This window comes from Xenopus laevis, chromosome 1S, assembly GCF_017654675.1.
Source record: "Xenopus laevis strain J_2021 chromosome 1S, Xenopus_laevis_v10.1, whole genome shotgun sequence".
Taxonomy (NCBI): Eukaryota; Metazoa; Chordata; class Amphibia; order Anura; family Pipidae; genus Xenopus; species Xenopus laevis.
In genome coordinates this window covers 76,865,891-76,883,115 of record NC_054372.1, presented here as the reverse complement: position 1 = coordinate 76,883,115, position 17,225 = coordinate 76,865,891, and the positions used below count along the sequence as shown (strand labels likewise).

At 35.6% G+C, this 17,225-nt stretch overlaps 1 protein-coding gene across 7 annotated transcripts in view; it reads left to right on the top strand.

The window, feature by feature from the left end:
- The window catches only part of LOC108704099 (WD repeat and FYVE domain-containing protein 3), a 453,243-nt gene extending 439,639 nt beyond the window's left edge, over positions 1 to 13,604 (top strand). For 6 of the 7 annotated variants that reach the window (XM_041579765.1, XM_041579762.1, XM_041579763.1 and 3 more), the window contains 8 exons: positions 1,997 to 2,155; positions 3,878 to 4,057; positions 5,987 to 6,169; positions 6,303 to 6,399; positions 7,653 to 7,982; positions 9,369 to 9,480; positions 10,855 to 11,052; positions 12,109 to 13,604. In XM_041579765.1, coding sequence (XP_041435699.1) covers positions 1,997 to 2,155; positions 3,878 to 4,057; positions 5,987 to 6,169; positions 6,303 to 6,399; positions 7,653 to 7,982; positions 9,369 to 9,480; positions 10,855 to 11,052; positions 12,109 to 12,229 — 1,380 coding nt within the window. In that variant the 3' untranslated portion in view covers positions 12,230 to 13,604. The remainder of the gene's footprint in view (positions 1 to 1,996; positions 2,156 to 3,877; positions 4,058 to 5,986; positions 6,170 to 6,302; positions 6,400 to 7,652; positions 7,983 to 9,368; positions 9,481 to 10,854; positions 11,053 to 12,108) is intronic. The other variant, XM_041579766.1, reaches the window with a different exon arrangement.
- Positions 13,605 to 17,225: the final 3,621 nt, after the last annotated feature.

The window sequence follows — 17,225 nt, the reverse complement described above, 5'->3', positions numbered from 1 at the left end:
ATGGACACTATAATATATTTACACCTACCTACCTACCTTCAGAATTTTCAGGTATCCATTAGGAATTATGTCCTAACATAGCTAATACATACTCTAATATAAGCGAAATTGATTACGTTTTACTGAACCAATTGACCTCCATAAGTGCTCTTACACGTGGGCATTATTTTTTTTGTGTGTTTGCATTGGCTAATTATTTTCATTATATTCTGACTGATTGTACCCATGAGTGTCCAGAGCTGCGTTTTATTGCATGGGTTTAGATGTAACAGCATTTTCTTGCACTTGAGAATGTGTTTGCCACTCACACGTATATAGTTTTGTTTTCGTTTATTTTTAAAAGTCATAAAAATGCAATATATGTGTATTTAGTTGCTCAGCCCAGGCTCATAAAATAATGCCCATCTGACTTCCCTTATAGTGTGTTGTCATTGCAATGCATCATTTTATTATTTTATTACATTTAAATGAAGTTTTTTAATGGAAACATCTCTCTAACTAGCTAGTGAAATGACGGTACAATATTTCACCGATAATCTATTTTCATGTAAATAGTCTTTGCTTTGAGACAAAATTATCTTCTCTAAAATTGGTAGACTGTGCTCAAAGGCTAATCAAAAATGAAAAGTTCCAGAAAGGCCTCTTATCCAAAGATAAGAGAATAAGAGAATTGACGGGACTCATAAAGACATATAGGACATATAGGACTGCATTCACAGAGTGGAAGTGCCAGTGGCTCACTTAGCTAAGTGCACTACCATTCTTTTGGTGATCAGGACTCAAAGACCCTTTTTTCCCCTCCACTACCACTTCTTTTAAACTCACAGTAGCTTCAGTCTGTGTTTCACATACCCTAGTTGTTTGGCCTTATCAGCAGCAACTTTTGACATGCACACCGACCTGTCCAAAATACTTAGCGCAGTCGACTTGACTCCACTTAACCATGGATACCTTACTTTTAGCGAAATCTTCAGCCATGGCAGTAGGGGCAAGATAGGCTTTTTGGATGAAAACCTGAAATGCCCCAATGAAATTCTACAATTCAAGGGGCCCTTTTAAATCCTTGACCATTGACCGTGCTCACTGCAGCTTTCCAGGCCCCAACCAGGGTACTCATTCCCCTGGTTACTGCTCTACTTAAAGTCCAACATGGATCTGCAAAGGCACTTGCAAGGGGACCTGAAACAAACCACAGAAGGCCTGAATCGCAAGCCCCTCCAGTGCTATTGGAGGTGATATGGAGACCGCTCCTGATTCTGTGCATGGCAAGTAAAACACGCAGTCCTCTATGCTTTAGAATGGATGGGGGGGGGGGCAATGCAGGGGAAAAGTGCCAGATGATGCACCCAGCAAAAAGGGCCCGGGCAGAAAACTTAATGGGAAGAAGAGGCTATCATTTTTTTTGTCTGCCGTCCTGCCTTCTAAAGGGAGTAGTGCATTAATATTTCTATTACCTTTGCTGCTGCTGTGACAGAAAAAGGTTTTAGTTAGGGGCCTAACTAAACCTGGGCAATCTAGATATGTTGGGGGCCCTAAAATGAATGTGCTGTGGGGCCCAGTAGGATCTAGTTGTACCACTGGTTTTAGCAATGAGAAGGAATAACCCCCCTTTAAAAGCTCTACTAGGGTACTGTACAGTTTTACAATATAAAGAGGATAGACAGCAAGGCAACATTATAATAAAAATAAATGGTTAAGTGCCACATAGTAAACAACACAGTTGAAAGGAAGCCCCTGGCTCAGGGAAGATACAATTTAAGTTCTAGTTGAAAAGTTGCTAACAGTAGGAAATTCAGCAATATAGCATAATAAAAGCTGAACAACCTGTTTTTATGTCAGGTGCAACATCATGTGACATGTTGGTCATTTTGGTATAACAATATTTAATTTAAATGTGTTATAAATACAGAACACGTACCTTTTTAAAATGTAAAATTTATATTTGTATTTTTATATCAAGTACTAACATTGTGATTGTAACTTCATTCAATTGCAGGCTGTAGTTGTATATGAAGGTTTGTCTGAATGGGGACAGATTTTGTGTGCCATATGTCCAAATCCCAAAATGGTTATCACATGTGGGACCAGCACTGTAATTTGTGTATGGGAAGTAGGGGCATCAAAAGAAAAAGCAAAGTCCTTCATTCTGAAACAGGTAAAATGCATTTTGATGTCACTGAGGTTTTTGTAATTGCTGCATGAAAACAATAGGGAGGAAATCAAAGGCAACACTGCAGGTATAAATATCAAGCATCTTTGAACACACAGCATCTTTTGCAGGTTGAGGTTTCTTCATATAAGTGTAAGGTAAAGGGTTATGGGTAACATGGGCTGGGTGGTAACAAAGTGCAGTAGCTAAAATGAAAATTATAGCGGACTAAGGTTCCCTTCTGATAATTCCGATATATTGACAATGATTATTGTGTTACCTTTGCATTTATATTGTGTTGCTGCTCTGTGTATCCTCTTAGTCACTTGTTTGTACTTAAGGTGCAGTCGTTTGCGTTCATTTACATTTATCTGAATTGGTGCACATTAAAGTCCACAGTCCCAAACTACATTGTAGTGTTCTGTTCTGAATGTTGTTCAATCAGCGTGGTATTTATGAAGTAAATATACAATCAGAGTATTCTGGATAAATATTGCGCAATCAGCATAGCACTTGTGAAATACTTGTATAGATTTGCCCCACATATCTTATCACCACCAGCATATTTTTTGCAAATAATTTCACACATATATGCAGTCTCTTTCCAATTCTGATGGGAGTGCTAACATTAAGTAAACTTAATTATCAAGGGCTATATAAATACACTAGTAAACCCTCAAAGTAATGCTGCTCTGAGTCCTCTGTCAAAAGAAACACCACATTTCTTTCCTTCTATTGTGTACACATGGGCTTCTGTATCAGACTTCCTTCTTTCAGCTTAAACCTGCAGGGCTAGGGCTTGAGCATTCTCAGTTTGCTCATCTCTCCCTCTCCCCTGCCCTTTTCCCACTCCCTGCTGTATTCTGAGCCCAGAGCTATGGGTGAGCAGGAAGTGATGTCATGCCAAGCTAATATGGCAGCTGCTATCCTAAACAAACAGAGAGAGAGCTTCTAGAGCTGTTTACTCAGGTATGGTAAAGCATTCTGCAGAATAAATATAGTCTTATAGCTTGCACTACTGTGGCTAATCTATTGGCAGTAAACTGCTTCGGTAGCTTTCCTTCTTTCAGGTATTGCATACTGTATATCATGAAAATCATTTTTTATATTTTTATAAGCAGTTGCTGCTTTTTTTTTTTTAATAAACAATTGAAATCACGATTGCGGCACATGTTAGAAAACATTGCTCATTGATTATATAAATACCTGAAAATTGAGAGTATTGTCAGTTGATTATAGACACCATGCAGACTGTGAGTGCTCAATTGAAGTTAAAGTCAATTTAAAGTGTAGTTCAACAACAGCAGTAGTGAGAAGAGAATCTGTACCATTCATCAAAGGAACTTCTGGCTCCTTGCACTTGTGCAGTATGATATAAAACTCCAATCCACCATGCCAGTCAGTTTGGGGAACCCTAAAGGTGGCAGCTTGCACCTATAAATTTGGTATAGATGTAATTTTGATGACATCCTGACATCAAAGATTTTGAGTGTGTTTGCATCTAATTTTGCCAAAGCATACATGCAGTTTAATGAAAGATGCTAATATATATATATATATATATATATATATATATATATATATATATATATATATATATATATATATATATATATATATATATATATATATATATATATATATATATATATATATATATATATATATATGTACTGCTAGATAAAAGTCAAAAATATCTAATCAGGCGCGCTAACTTTTTGCTTGTAGGCTTTAATTGGCCATACGGACACAGTCACCTGCTTGACTGCATCTTTAGCCTATCATATCATTGTGAGTGGATCGCGTGACCGCACCTGCATTATCTGGGACCTGAACAAGCTTGCATTTGTAACACAACTTAGGGGACACAGAGCTCCCGTGTCAGCCCTCTGTATCAATGAGTTAACTGTAAGTACTTTAAAAGGTTTATTATTGCTTGTGGAAGCTGTCTTTTTAATGCATGTAATTATTAATAAATTCATTAACAGTTTGTGTTTTTTTCTGTCAACAGGATCTTTTAGTCATTTACTGTAATTTTTAGCAGGAGACTGTATTGTCATAGGTGGCAATATATATATATATATATATATATATATATATATATATATCATCCTTGAAAAAGGTCCCAATAGGGACCGAAACGTTGGGTTACACAAAAGGGAGTGCTGGTTTGGAAACTATTGGTGTATACACGATTTACTGTGCACCCCTCCTTCTATTAAGATTGGCTTTGGAGTGCGGATACTCGTTTGAAAGTTATATATATATATATATATATATATATATATATATATATATATATATATATATATATATATATATATATAATTATATATAACAAAGACTCGGAAGGCAGACGGCACTTCTGAAGATGGGGTTTATTGAAGTTCCTGCTGGAAAAAACCTGACGCGTTTCGGGAGTTATCCCTTAGTCATAGGTTAGCAGTTCACTTGTTACAGCTGGATTTTTTATACACTAGGTAATAGTGCCCTCTAGTGGGCTCATAGTAAAATTGTATCTTTATTTAAATCACTTAAAACCTGAAACAACGTGAACCATTTACAATTAAAACAGTTAAATTACTAGGAAACAATGGATCCTCAAATTGGACACAAGAATCCCGTACGGTCTGAATTACAGACACGACATTAGTTATTTGTACTAAAGGTATGTGTACAGGTACCCCCATTGAACTAAAGATTTTACTGGGGATGGATGTATCTAATAGATTGTACCTTAAATTGATCTTTTCTCCAGCTCCCTCGATGTCAATATATAATATATAATATTCCGAGGAGTAGTATATCTATATCACACTCTCCACAAGAGCTGTACCAACAGTTTGTTTGGTTCTTAAATAATTAATGAACATTGTTTCCTAGTAATTTTTTAACTGTTTTAATTGTAAATGATTCACGTTGTTTCAGGTTTTAAGTGATTTAAATAAAGATACAATTTTACTATGAGCCCACTAGAGGGCCCTATTACCTAGTGTATAAAAAATCCAGCTGTAACAAGTGAACTGCTAACCTATGACTAAGGGATAACTCCCGAAACGCGTCAGGTTTTTTCCAGCAGGAACTTCAATAAACCCCATCTTCAGAAGTGCCGTCTGCCTTCCGAGTCTTTGTTGTATCTACAGTGGGGACACTGTTTTTGACTGTGCACCTGAATTGAGGGGAGAGCGGTGAGCTAGTGCGGTCCTTATTTGCCTTTCTATCTATAATTATATATATATATATATATTTATGGTTGGTAAATATTAATAGCAACCATAACATACTATTTTTATTTTATACAGTCCAGAGGAGGTAGCACACCATGAGAAGGAGTCTATATAATTTGCCCAGTGTGTCAAGCCTCATGTATCTTAACTTTCGTGCAGTTAGTGTGCTGACTTCACATTAAATCCATGAGCCAATATAGAAGCTTGCTGAGTAGATCACCCTTGGCAACCATGGCATGTATTTGCCAATATTGGCTATATACCTACATCCAACAGTTACATAGAAGACTTGGATTTATACAGAGAACATTCAACTTGACATTTACCAAGTCAATGTTCAGATGGTTACCCAGTGTGCTCAGTGCAAGGTGATTAAAATGGGGAGATAAATAAGATCCTGCAGGTATTGTGTCCGCATCAAAGGTCATAGTGCCCCCACAGAGCAAGTTTCAGCCAGTTGTGTAAACAAACCAAGTGTGCCGTCACTTGTGCATTATATAAAATCAGATGGAGGATCACTTTTTTTAAGGAAACAATACAGCACTAGTGAGCAGGATTAGAGGGATTGGCACAGCAAAGCAGTTAAAATCTAACATGTTTTAATACACAGGGTGATATAGTGTCCTGTGCAGGTACATACATCCATGTTTGGAGCATTAATGGGAATCCTATCGTCAGTGTAAATACCTTCATTGGAAGAAGCCAACAGATCCTGTGTTGCTGCGTGTCTGAGATGAACGAGTGGGATACACAAAATGTTATTGTCACGGGCCATTCAGATGGAGTTGTCCGTGTAAGTAAACTTGAATTTTTGCCAAAGATAATTTTAAAGCTGTACCTATGCATGAAAATAAGTGTTCATTGAACACTTCAAGCTCTTTCAAATTCATGCAGCATGTTTTATAATGTATCTGTTTTTCCTTTAGTTCTGGAGAATGGAGTTTCTGCAAGTACCAGAGACACCAGCTCCAGAATCTGCAGACACTATGGAGGTGCCCGACGACTGCCAAAATGAACATTTAGGTAATTATTTTTATGATCATTTATAGTTGTTAGATAGACAAATAAGTTCCAGGCTGCTTTAATATTGGCTGTGCTTCTATAGTGTTGTTCAGCATGTTAAAAAATGTTATCTCGTTAAGGACAAAATTGATGCTGTTATATCAAACATAGAGTGCATATAAAAGTTTACTCAAAACAAAAAAACACACTATTGCATGCTTTTTACAAAAAAAAAATCCTATTAAAAAAATATACAGTACATATTTGTGTACCGGAGTAGCTGATATTTCTACCTCTCTGTATCTGACACATATGCTATTATACTTGATTGCCACCATGTGTAAATACATGGCAAGGTGCAGCAAGTGAATTGTGTTTTGTTTTTTTTGAGTAATTAATTTTTTAAAAAAAAACACAATAACCTGGTAGTTATAAGTTCATACGCTGTATACCATCAATAATGTTGTCTGTATAAAGTTGTAAAAAATATGATAACACCGTAATCCAATAAATAATGAGGAAAGCCTGAGGATGGACCATTTCTCAACCTCAAAACTAAGTATGATAATAATACTAACTAAATAGTCTATAATATTTGTATATAATAGAATGTCATCTTAGTGCAGCAAATATAGAACCAATGCAGTAATATGTCAGTAGCCCAAAGTTAGTTCAGTCCAAAACCAATATCTACTAATATGTATTTCCTAAGCACAAGCAAATGTGTCATTCATTAAAAGTACTGAAAACAAAAAGTATGAGAAACTAAATTAAGTTATACAAAATATATGAAGCTAAAAATCTGCACGTCTATGGCCAGCTTAAGGAATAAAAATTGATATTTCTCCATTTAAGCAATAGTCAAAAAGTATGTTCAACACAGGTCATTTTCATTGAGCTCATATTAAAGAAGAGGGTGCACTGCCTCTTAATTTTCATAATAGATATTTAAAGAATTCCAGTAGCTGCTCATCTGCACACCTTACCACAGTGTTAAAAAATATTTTATATATATATATATATATATATATATATATATATATATATATATATATATATATATATATATATATATATATATATATATAAAACACATCCTTGAAAAAGGTCCCAAGAGGGACCGAAAAGTTGGAGCACTGTGATGTGTGAAAAATAAAATCACTTGATTTACTAAGGGAAGTGCTGGCCTGGGAATGCTTTATTCCAAATTGAGAGTATAGATAGAGTATATATGCCAGATCTGCAAAGTAATATTGGCCCTTTAATACTCCCAGCAGAGGAAGCCCAAGATGATGAAAGCAGCGACTCTGATGCTGAAGATCAAAGTGTGAGTCAAGATACAAAAACAAAAGACTGCCAACCCAAGGGTAATGACAGACAGCGAACAAGATCATCATCTGCCAAGGCTGGTTTAACAGCTTGGTCAGGAGACAGTGGCTCTGATGACTCCAGACGATGGTCAGATCAGCTGAGCTTGGATGAAAAGGATGGATTTGTCTTTGTAAACTACTCTGAGAGCCAGAGTAAAGTTCAGTTACCACAGATTCAGAGTGGTGGGCAGGCATGCCAGACTGATGTACGCTGTTACAATAAACTGAAAACTGGTAAATAGCATCATGTGATTGTTTCTATAGTTTAGACATACTGCCAGTTTAACTATTATTAGTCAGTGATTACCCTAAGTGCAGATGCAAAGTAGTGTGTAAGAATGTTGTGTAAAAACAGCACAACATTATGTGCTAGTGCTTATAAAAGAATGTGCCTATGTTGCCATTGCAGCAACATGTGCAGCTTTTTCAGAAATGGGTCTTCCACAAAAAGTACCAGCTTTGTGAACTGGGAATAAACTACACTTAAAGATGAACTAAAACGTAACTAAGGAAAAAGGGTAGAAATGTTGTACATTGTGTTTTTGGCTTCTGTACCAAGTCAAGGCAACCACAGCCCTTTAGCAGCAAAGATCGGTGTCTCCAAAGATGCCCACTAGCTTCCCATCTTCTTTTCTGCTAATTCACTGCACATGCTCTGCGCTGCTGTCACTTACTGGGCTTAGGGACCCACTCAAAATATACAGTCATATGAAAAAGTTTGGAAACCCCTCTTAATTCTTTGGAGTTTTGTTATCATTGGCTGAGCTTTCAAAGTAGCAACTTCCTTATAATATGCCTTAAGGAAACATTAGTATTTCAGTAGTGACATAACGTTTATTGAATTAACAGAAAATATGCAATATGTATCATAAAATTAGGTGCATACATTTGAGCTCCCCAACAGAGATATTACATCAATAATTAAGCCTCCTTTTGCAAATGAAACAGCCTCTAGACTCTAAATGTCTTAATATAAGGCTGATTAGTAATTAATACAGATAATTACTACATGGCAGCACAGAAACCTAGGCAACTAGCATCAGAATTTAATAATCAGACCTGTAGCATCAGCTTATATTACAGGCCAACCTCATTTTCTGCTTGATAATTTGCAATGACCCCTAAGCTTAGCAAGTAAGTGTCGCAGACACTTTCCAAGATGGTGACCCCCAGTGACAGGTCTAAAATCCTGGATCATTGTTACTATTGAGAAGCTGAAACTTTAGGCTGTGCAATAAGGTGATTATATAAAATTAATTTATTAATTTTTAAGGTTTAGTTCTCCTTTAAGAGTTTTGTCTCCTCTTTGCACTTCTTCCTAGAAACTATTGATATTATGTGCTAGTGTGCATGCCTGGGCTGCGCTCATTCACTTGCACAGCAGTTATCTTATTGGCTCCCAGATGGTCCATTAGAGACCAGGCATGCGCAGTAGCCACACAATCCTTACAGAAGATGCTTATCTTCTGTCAATCTCTGCAATTACCTGGTAAGAATTTGGAGTGATTCATTTGCAAAGTCAACTACCATGTTGGTAGGACAAAAATCTATGACAGGACATTATAAATACACTTTAAGACAACTGTGGTTGTTAGACTATTATATCATCCCTTTATCTAGGTTACAGGTGGGAGCGCCAGCTGGTATTCAGGAGCAAACTTACGATGCACACAGCCTTTGACAGAAAAGACAACGCTCATCCTGCAGAAGTCACTGCCCTTGGAATTTCTAAGTAAGTGCTAATTACAACATTTAGGTTCATGCATAAATGTATAACCCTAACCCTCACTTAACAACATTGTGTGGAGAACTCCCACGTTGCTTGCCTTGGGTAGGATCAGATTTTGAAGCGACTCAAGCTTACTTTATTTTCAGGTGACCCCATAGAACTGAATGGAGAACTATTCTCAGTTCAGCTAGTCTGTTTCGTTGCTTACAAAGTATATAATAAATTAGACTTCATTTGAGCAGCAATTAGATATTAAAGGGCAAATAAAGCACTGGTTATTTTAAACACCCCCACCACATAGGACTGCTATGTCACCTCTAGGGAACAAACAAAATCCAAATCATTTCATTTATGTGGTGCAGAAGGTGCTCTTGCACATGATTTTATAGGGGGGGATTTTGCTAATTTGAATATGAAAATTAGGATTCTAGAGCTGACCAAATCAATAATGGTGGATTTGATATTCGGCCACATGCAAAAAAAAAAAAAAGAAAAGAGAAGGAGGATCTTTCTTATGTTACAAAGTGTTTCTAGCTGTGGCAAGCTACACAAGAAGTCATATGCCATACAAAATGCAAAACAAGCCTGATTTCTAAGCTCTATATCACCCTTATGAAACTTAACTTATTATATGCACCCAACATTCTAGAATGGTCTGGCAGGACTGTGTTGCTAGACTACTGTCTAAAAAGACTCCAATGCTAAATTAATGGATATACTGTATGTTGTAAACCAAGTACTGCCTACCAAGAATTTACCTACATAATCAGGAGCTGCCAAATAAATATAACAAAATGTGAAATCTATGGCTTGCAAGTCCTTTTAGGGAAAGTCCACACGAGGAGATTCGGGGAGATTTTGTCGCCTGGCGACTAATCTCCTTGTCTTTTGAGCGACTATCTCCCCAAACTGCCTCAGCGTTTTCCCCCATAGGTTACAATGAAAAGTCGCCTGCGCTAATGCACACGCAGCGATGCGCTAGGCTACAAAAATCTCCCTGAATGTCCTCGTGTGGCCTTACCCTTACTATACTCCATTAACTGCTCCTTCCCTTTCAATTGTTATTCAAAACTTGAATTACTCATCTAAACAGCCATGCTGCCCTGGTTTATTCACTTGGGTGAATATACTGTGTAACTATAGTACAAAAGCTTTTTTTTTTATTCTAAATTGAGTTCTAACATACTTGTAAGCTTCACCTTTGCACCATTGTAGGCTCCAGAAAAATGTATGTTTTTACCTTTGTAACACACACACAACTGTATGCCCAATATCATCATAATGTAGCATATTCATTGCTGCAATCATCCTTCCAGTTTTCTGCTTAGGCTATTGTATAATATTTTCCAATCTGTCATTCATTGTTCCTTTGTGTAGAGATCACAGTAGAATATTAATAGGGGACAGCCGAGGCAGAGTGTTTAGTTGGTCCGTAAGTGATCAGCCAGGGAGATCTGCAGCAGACCACTGGGTGAAAGATGAAGGGATGGATAACTGCTCAGGATGCGCCGTGCGCTTCTCACTCACAGAAAGGCGACACCACTGCAGAAATTGTGGGCAGCTTTTTTGCCAAAAGTAAGTGCGTTTATACCACACTAAATGTTTTATACAATAACTTTAGAATATACACTTTTTTGGTTTAACTTACTGAGTGTCAATAGTTTTTGGATAGTAAATCACACTATCCCTTGTCATTATTTGAACACAGTAGTAACAGCCAGTAAAAAGTATGTAAGTAACCATTCACCTTTATGCAGTATTCCGTTTCATAAAGTTTTGGGAACTGGAAAGCTACGTTACTGTAAAAGCTCCACATATCATAAAAGCCCTTTGCTGCTTTCTTATTACTTTGAAATACATTGGATCAGATTACCAGACCTTATTAAAATTAGAGATACCTAATGCAAGTTGCGATTCTGCACATTTTGCAAACTGATTTTTAAATAAAATGCTATGAGTGCAGCTCTTATAGTGCATTTTTCTAGATTTTTCACATTCTCCCTTTACCTCATGCACGGATCAGTATTTGTGCTGTACGACAAAATGCTCTCTGTCTGCAGTGTATTGGCTTTACTCTGTAGTAATTTGAAGAGGCCTTTTTATATTTGTACTGTTGAAGCACAATAAAAGTTGCATTATGTGATACCTTTATTAGCTTACTAAAATGATAATCACAGCAAGTTTTTAGAACATTTTAGCATCTTTTTCAAAGCTGATACTGTTTACAATACATGAAAGCTAAACCGTTGGGCGCTAACATATTATAGTGCCTGTTTAACATGATATAATATAAGAAATGTGAAATTGTTAATAAGACTTTTCATGGGTAACAAAATAGTAGGTGCATAGCAACGGTATCAAGCCTAACTGCTAAGCCTCAGACCTCTCTAGCTGCTCTAGGTGCAAATTAGGAATTTGGTATAAGCATGGTGCATATCACTGAGGTAAATGCTCCCAGACCCCGAGGGAATGGAGATGTATAGATGGCTAGAACTTAGGCTGCATAGTGCCCGTGTCTTTAGAAAATTGTTCACCTGTCCTATACAGTGCCACAAGTAACTTTTCATAAAGTGGTACAAGGAATTTTTCAGATACCACACCACTTACCATTTGCAATTACCCCTAATATAGGTGCAGTCGATTCCAGTCTGAAATCAAGCGTCTGAAAATCTCTTCTCCAGTGCGCGTGTGTCAAAACTGTTACTACAACTTGCAGCATGAACGTGGCACAGAAGAGGCAACAAGGAATTAGAAGTGTTCAGTTTTATTGACTTCCAAGAGGAAACCATTTAGTCCTGTAACTACATACAGACTATACACATGTAGGCATTTAAAAAAAATCCAGTTTACACATTATCTTTGTACTGTGTTATGAACAAAAGGGATCATTTTGCACACTGATTGCTATGGTTTTATGCTACTAAATGACCGTTCAAAAGGATTCAGAAGATCATTCATTGGTGTGTATGTGTGTGTGTGTGTATACAGTATATATATATATATATATATATATATATATATATATATATATATATATATATATATATATATATATAAATATAAACACACACAGTATATGTGCACAATATTTAATATTTCAGTTGCTTTTTCTGCCTGCTGCCCAGACAACCCATCCAAACATTTCATTTTGTTTTTCTGTTTTTGCGAAACTATTAAACTTTGCAGTATTCTTATATGGCCGCAAATGCATAACCTCCTATGAAGTAAACAATTGTTACATTTTATTGTAAATATTTTTAGTCTTTTTAGGAAGCACTCCTCTTAATAACCTGTTTTATAAGGGGAAATCAATTGATATCCTTTTTTGTATGTTGTGATATTCTGTAATACTCTTCCATTCCATCCATTTCTGAGTTTTAATGTTGCCTAGCAGCAATATAATTCCTTTCAATTCCAAATTTCAAAACAGCAAACTATGGCAGATAAAAAGTAATCGCTGAAAATCTCTTGTCCCTTGACTTTTTAATAATATCAAGTTGTGCAAGTCTTATAGAAGCTATAAATTGCAAAGAACTGATTCGCATGATAAAGCGAAATTACAATAATATACCTTTTAACAAACTTAATTTTCAGTCTTCCTTGCCCCAGACAAAATGGCATGACCTTATGCTTTTTATTGTAGAATTCCAAAGTTAATTGTAACTGTGACAGTGATTAAAGCAAAAAATAAATATTTATTTACAATAAATATTCATTTCTAGAGAATGAAATGGTGCTCTAGGAATTCATGGAGAAATACAGTAAGCTAAAACAATGTCCCTTTTGTAAAGTTATTGTGTACTTTTACTTTGTATGTTTATTTTTAATTGCCCTGTTTTTTTAAGTAATTTGTGATCGCAAATGTCAGTTTGTCAGTTGAAATAATCTCAAATTAGTGCAAAAAAAGGCAGAGGTTTTAGACAATATTAGTCAATTAAAATAAAAGGAAATATCATCAACTTTCCATCAGAGCATAATTCAATACAAGATACGAGTTTTACTGATGTTTATAGTTATGTCTAGAATGATGCTTTTAATCTGTGTGTAAATGAAGGGGACAAAATATCATTACCTACTGGTTTTTCAGACTTGTCTAATTTATGCACCAATAAATGTTGCAACATTTGCATAGGTCCATACAGCGTTAACAGTATTGCAATTTCAGGCATCCTATAGAATTAGAAATACAGTGGACTGCAGATTAGAGTTCCCCCAACTGTCTCTTAAGATGGCCATAGATGCAAAGATCCGATCGTTCGAATCCTAGAATGATTCCCAATCTCCCGACCTGACACTAACCATTCAGATCAAAAAAAGTAGTAAAAGAACAGATCAGCCAATGTTCTGCCCCTGATAGCAATCGTACGAAAGTTAGGTCCGACAAAGCTAGTGACAGTCTCCCACTGAAAATCGTACGATCGGCAATACATGCAGAGATATTACTGGCAGCCAACAGAAATCTTTTAACCTGTCTGATCGACCAAACAACCGATCTCCTTCGGACGAAAAATGTCAGGACTCTCCACACACGGTCAAAAATCTTACGAATCCTTGATTCGTATGATCGGATCTTTGTGTCTATGGCCAGCTTAAGGCGAACTTCAAGGAAATCAAGCATAGTTAATTAACATTCACTCCCAATATGCTTTGCTCGCCTCCATCCACTTCTTCACCTTCCCACAGGCAGCCAGTCCTGTAGTAGGGCAAACTGTGATTGTGCTTAGCTTAGCTGTTCCAGATAAGAGCTGGAATGAAGGTGATATGCTGAAAATATTTACAAATATAACGTAATTCTATAAAGTTTGAAGGAGCAGTATGTTTTCTTCTGTAAAAGTTTCCACTGCTTGAAAGGACTTATTGTGGGCTACTACACCTAGAAAACAACCCTGTACTGTTAAGTAAAAATTATGCCATCAATTTTTTTCAGTGACATTTTATGTATTTGTCGTACCTTTGAAAATCATGGTAACGATTTTCAAAGGTTCTTTACGCTTGGCAGATGCAAACATACAATGCATTTTTTTGTATACAAATTATCATTTGGTAAATGCAAGAAGACTTTAAGATATTATTTTTATACTTGTATACATTTCTGTTTTATCTAAACAACCTAAGGTCTGTAAGATCACATTTATGCCCCATGGTTTGTTTTTGTTCTATTGTAAAATTGACCTTTTAATGTTTTTTATTATGTTAAAGTATGGCCTAGGTTTGTTGTAAAAGTAAAACCTCAAACATCAGTACATGTTTTAGGGAAGTACCAAATTCATAATGTATTTTGATTCAACTGAATACCAAATCCATTATAAAAGATTTAACTTAGTGCTGATTGATTATTTGCATATTCAGGTTTGAGGAAAAATACAAAAATGTATTCTTCTGTGACAAAAAATTGTCATGCCCCTTTGCCCAAAGTTGAAAAGTCACATAACACATGGGAAAAGTGTGCATTCTGTTTGGCTAAACACTTAGGGGCACATTTACTAAGCTCGAGTGAAGGATTCGAATGAAAAAAACTTTGAATTTTTTGGGTACTTCGAATAGGCTACTTCGACCTTCGAACGATTCGAAGTAAAAATGGTTCGACTATTCGACCATTTGAAGTACTGTCTCTTTAAAAAAAACTTTGACTACCTACTTCGCCACTTTAAACCTACCGAACTACAATGTTAGCCTATGGGGACCTTCCCCGTAAGTTTTCTAAGATATTTCTGATCGAAGAAAAATAGTTCGATCGATGGATTAAAATCCTTTGAATCGTTCGATTCGATCAAAGTATTTGCGGTAAATCCTTTGACTTCAATATTCGAATTCGAAGGATTTTACTTCGAGGGTCGAATATCGAGGGTTAATTAACCCTCGATATTCGACTCTTAGTAAATGTGCCCCTTAGATTAATAATGGGGAGTGGGAGGGAGGGACTTTGAGTTTAGTCATTTTAAAAACATGTTTTCTTTATATTAAAACTTGGAATATTTCATGGTCTACACAAGCATTATTTAATTTCTTGAGTAATGTATGTGTTGCTTTCTTGACTGTGCTGGAGTATGTTTCGAGCGCTAGCCCCGCAATATCTGGCGGGACCAGAGGGTGTAGGCGCCAACTACAAAAAGCTAAGAAATTAATAGGAAGCAGGATTAATACACAAAAATAATATATTCGTGCTGCAGGATATGCATTGGGGACTTTTACAAGTGTATTATTTGCAAGACTGCAACTCCTCATTATGTTTGTGTGTACAGTACATATCTGTATACTAACTCAACTACTAAAGTTGAGTGACACTAATAATATTTGCATAGGGTTTTTAAACCCCACCCTTATAAGTTAGGGGTTTTAACTAAAACTCCCTGTTCATATTTCTAGCTGTAAAGCAGATGTAGGAGTTCAAGCGCAAACAGTTTCTGTTCGATCATGTCCTTTCTATCCTAGAAAACATTCTTTAAATGCAGTTTAATTTTTTCCTGCTACTAATGCAGATGCAACCATCTGCAGCTGCAGAAAAAAAAATAAAAAATAATATATATATATATATATATATATATATATATATATATATATATATACATATATATATATATATACATATATATATCCATATTCGTCTGGGTGGCACACTGTATCACATCGATTACCCGGGTGCACGGTAAAATATATTCATACAATGTTCAAATGACCAGCAACTCCAGGGGTTTCAGTGAAAAAAGTTTTGTATTTAGATAAGTGCAGTTACAGCCAAGGCTGGCTGTAAGTGCACTTATCTAAATACAAAACTTTTTTCACTGAAACCCCTGGAGTTGCTGGTCATTTGAACATTGTATATATATATATATATATATATATATATATATATATATATATATATATATATATATATATATATATATATATATATATATGTATATATATGTGTGTGTGTGTGTGTGTGTGTGATTTTGTTCTGCCTATCTGAACTTAAAGGTCATTTAAGAACAGTTGACCAGTGTATCTTCTATTGTAAATTTCATGCAAACATGCTTCTCATATTGGTACACGTTCCCTCATAAACTTCCATATAGCTGTAGCTAGTACTCAAATGTATTGTCGTGCTTAAAGTAGGAAAATCTTTTTAAAAGAGGTATCTATTCTATAGAGGAACACTTTAGATACATTATTTTGCACCTTCTCATCTAAGAAAGCAGTAGCATCCAAATTAATTTTTGTTCTGTATAATTTTGTCTTTGATTTCACTAAAACATAAAAAAAGTATAAAAATATTTATGCAGTTGAAAGAAGCAAAATAATTTTTTTAGGAAGCATTTTTAATTTCAGCAAGTTTGGTTACTTGTTGCATGAATAATTAAGAAAGCTGACTTTTTGTGTCAGAACAATGTATATTTTTTGTCCGGTTATAAACTTGTACACCCTTATACACAGCCATTTATTTGTACAGCAGTGGAAATTTATGTGAGTATAAATGGCTAAGAATGAAGTGTGGAATTTTGTATTGTATTACAGAATCCAGTGTCTGTGTTTTTGGTGGTTAAATTTAAACAGCCTGGAAAAATGACTATCTTGCGTGCAAACTGTACTGTCTGATTGTTTATGTATATCTGTTTCCAATGCAAAAAGAGAAGAGTAACACAATTACAATACATGACTAAATGCAATAGGTCAGCTACTTAACTTAATTTTTTTCATTACAAATAAACTGCTATTTACCACCAAAATATGTTATCTGTTTGTTTTTTAACAAAGAGATTACTAGA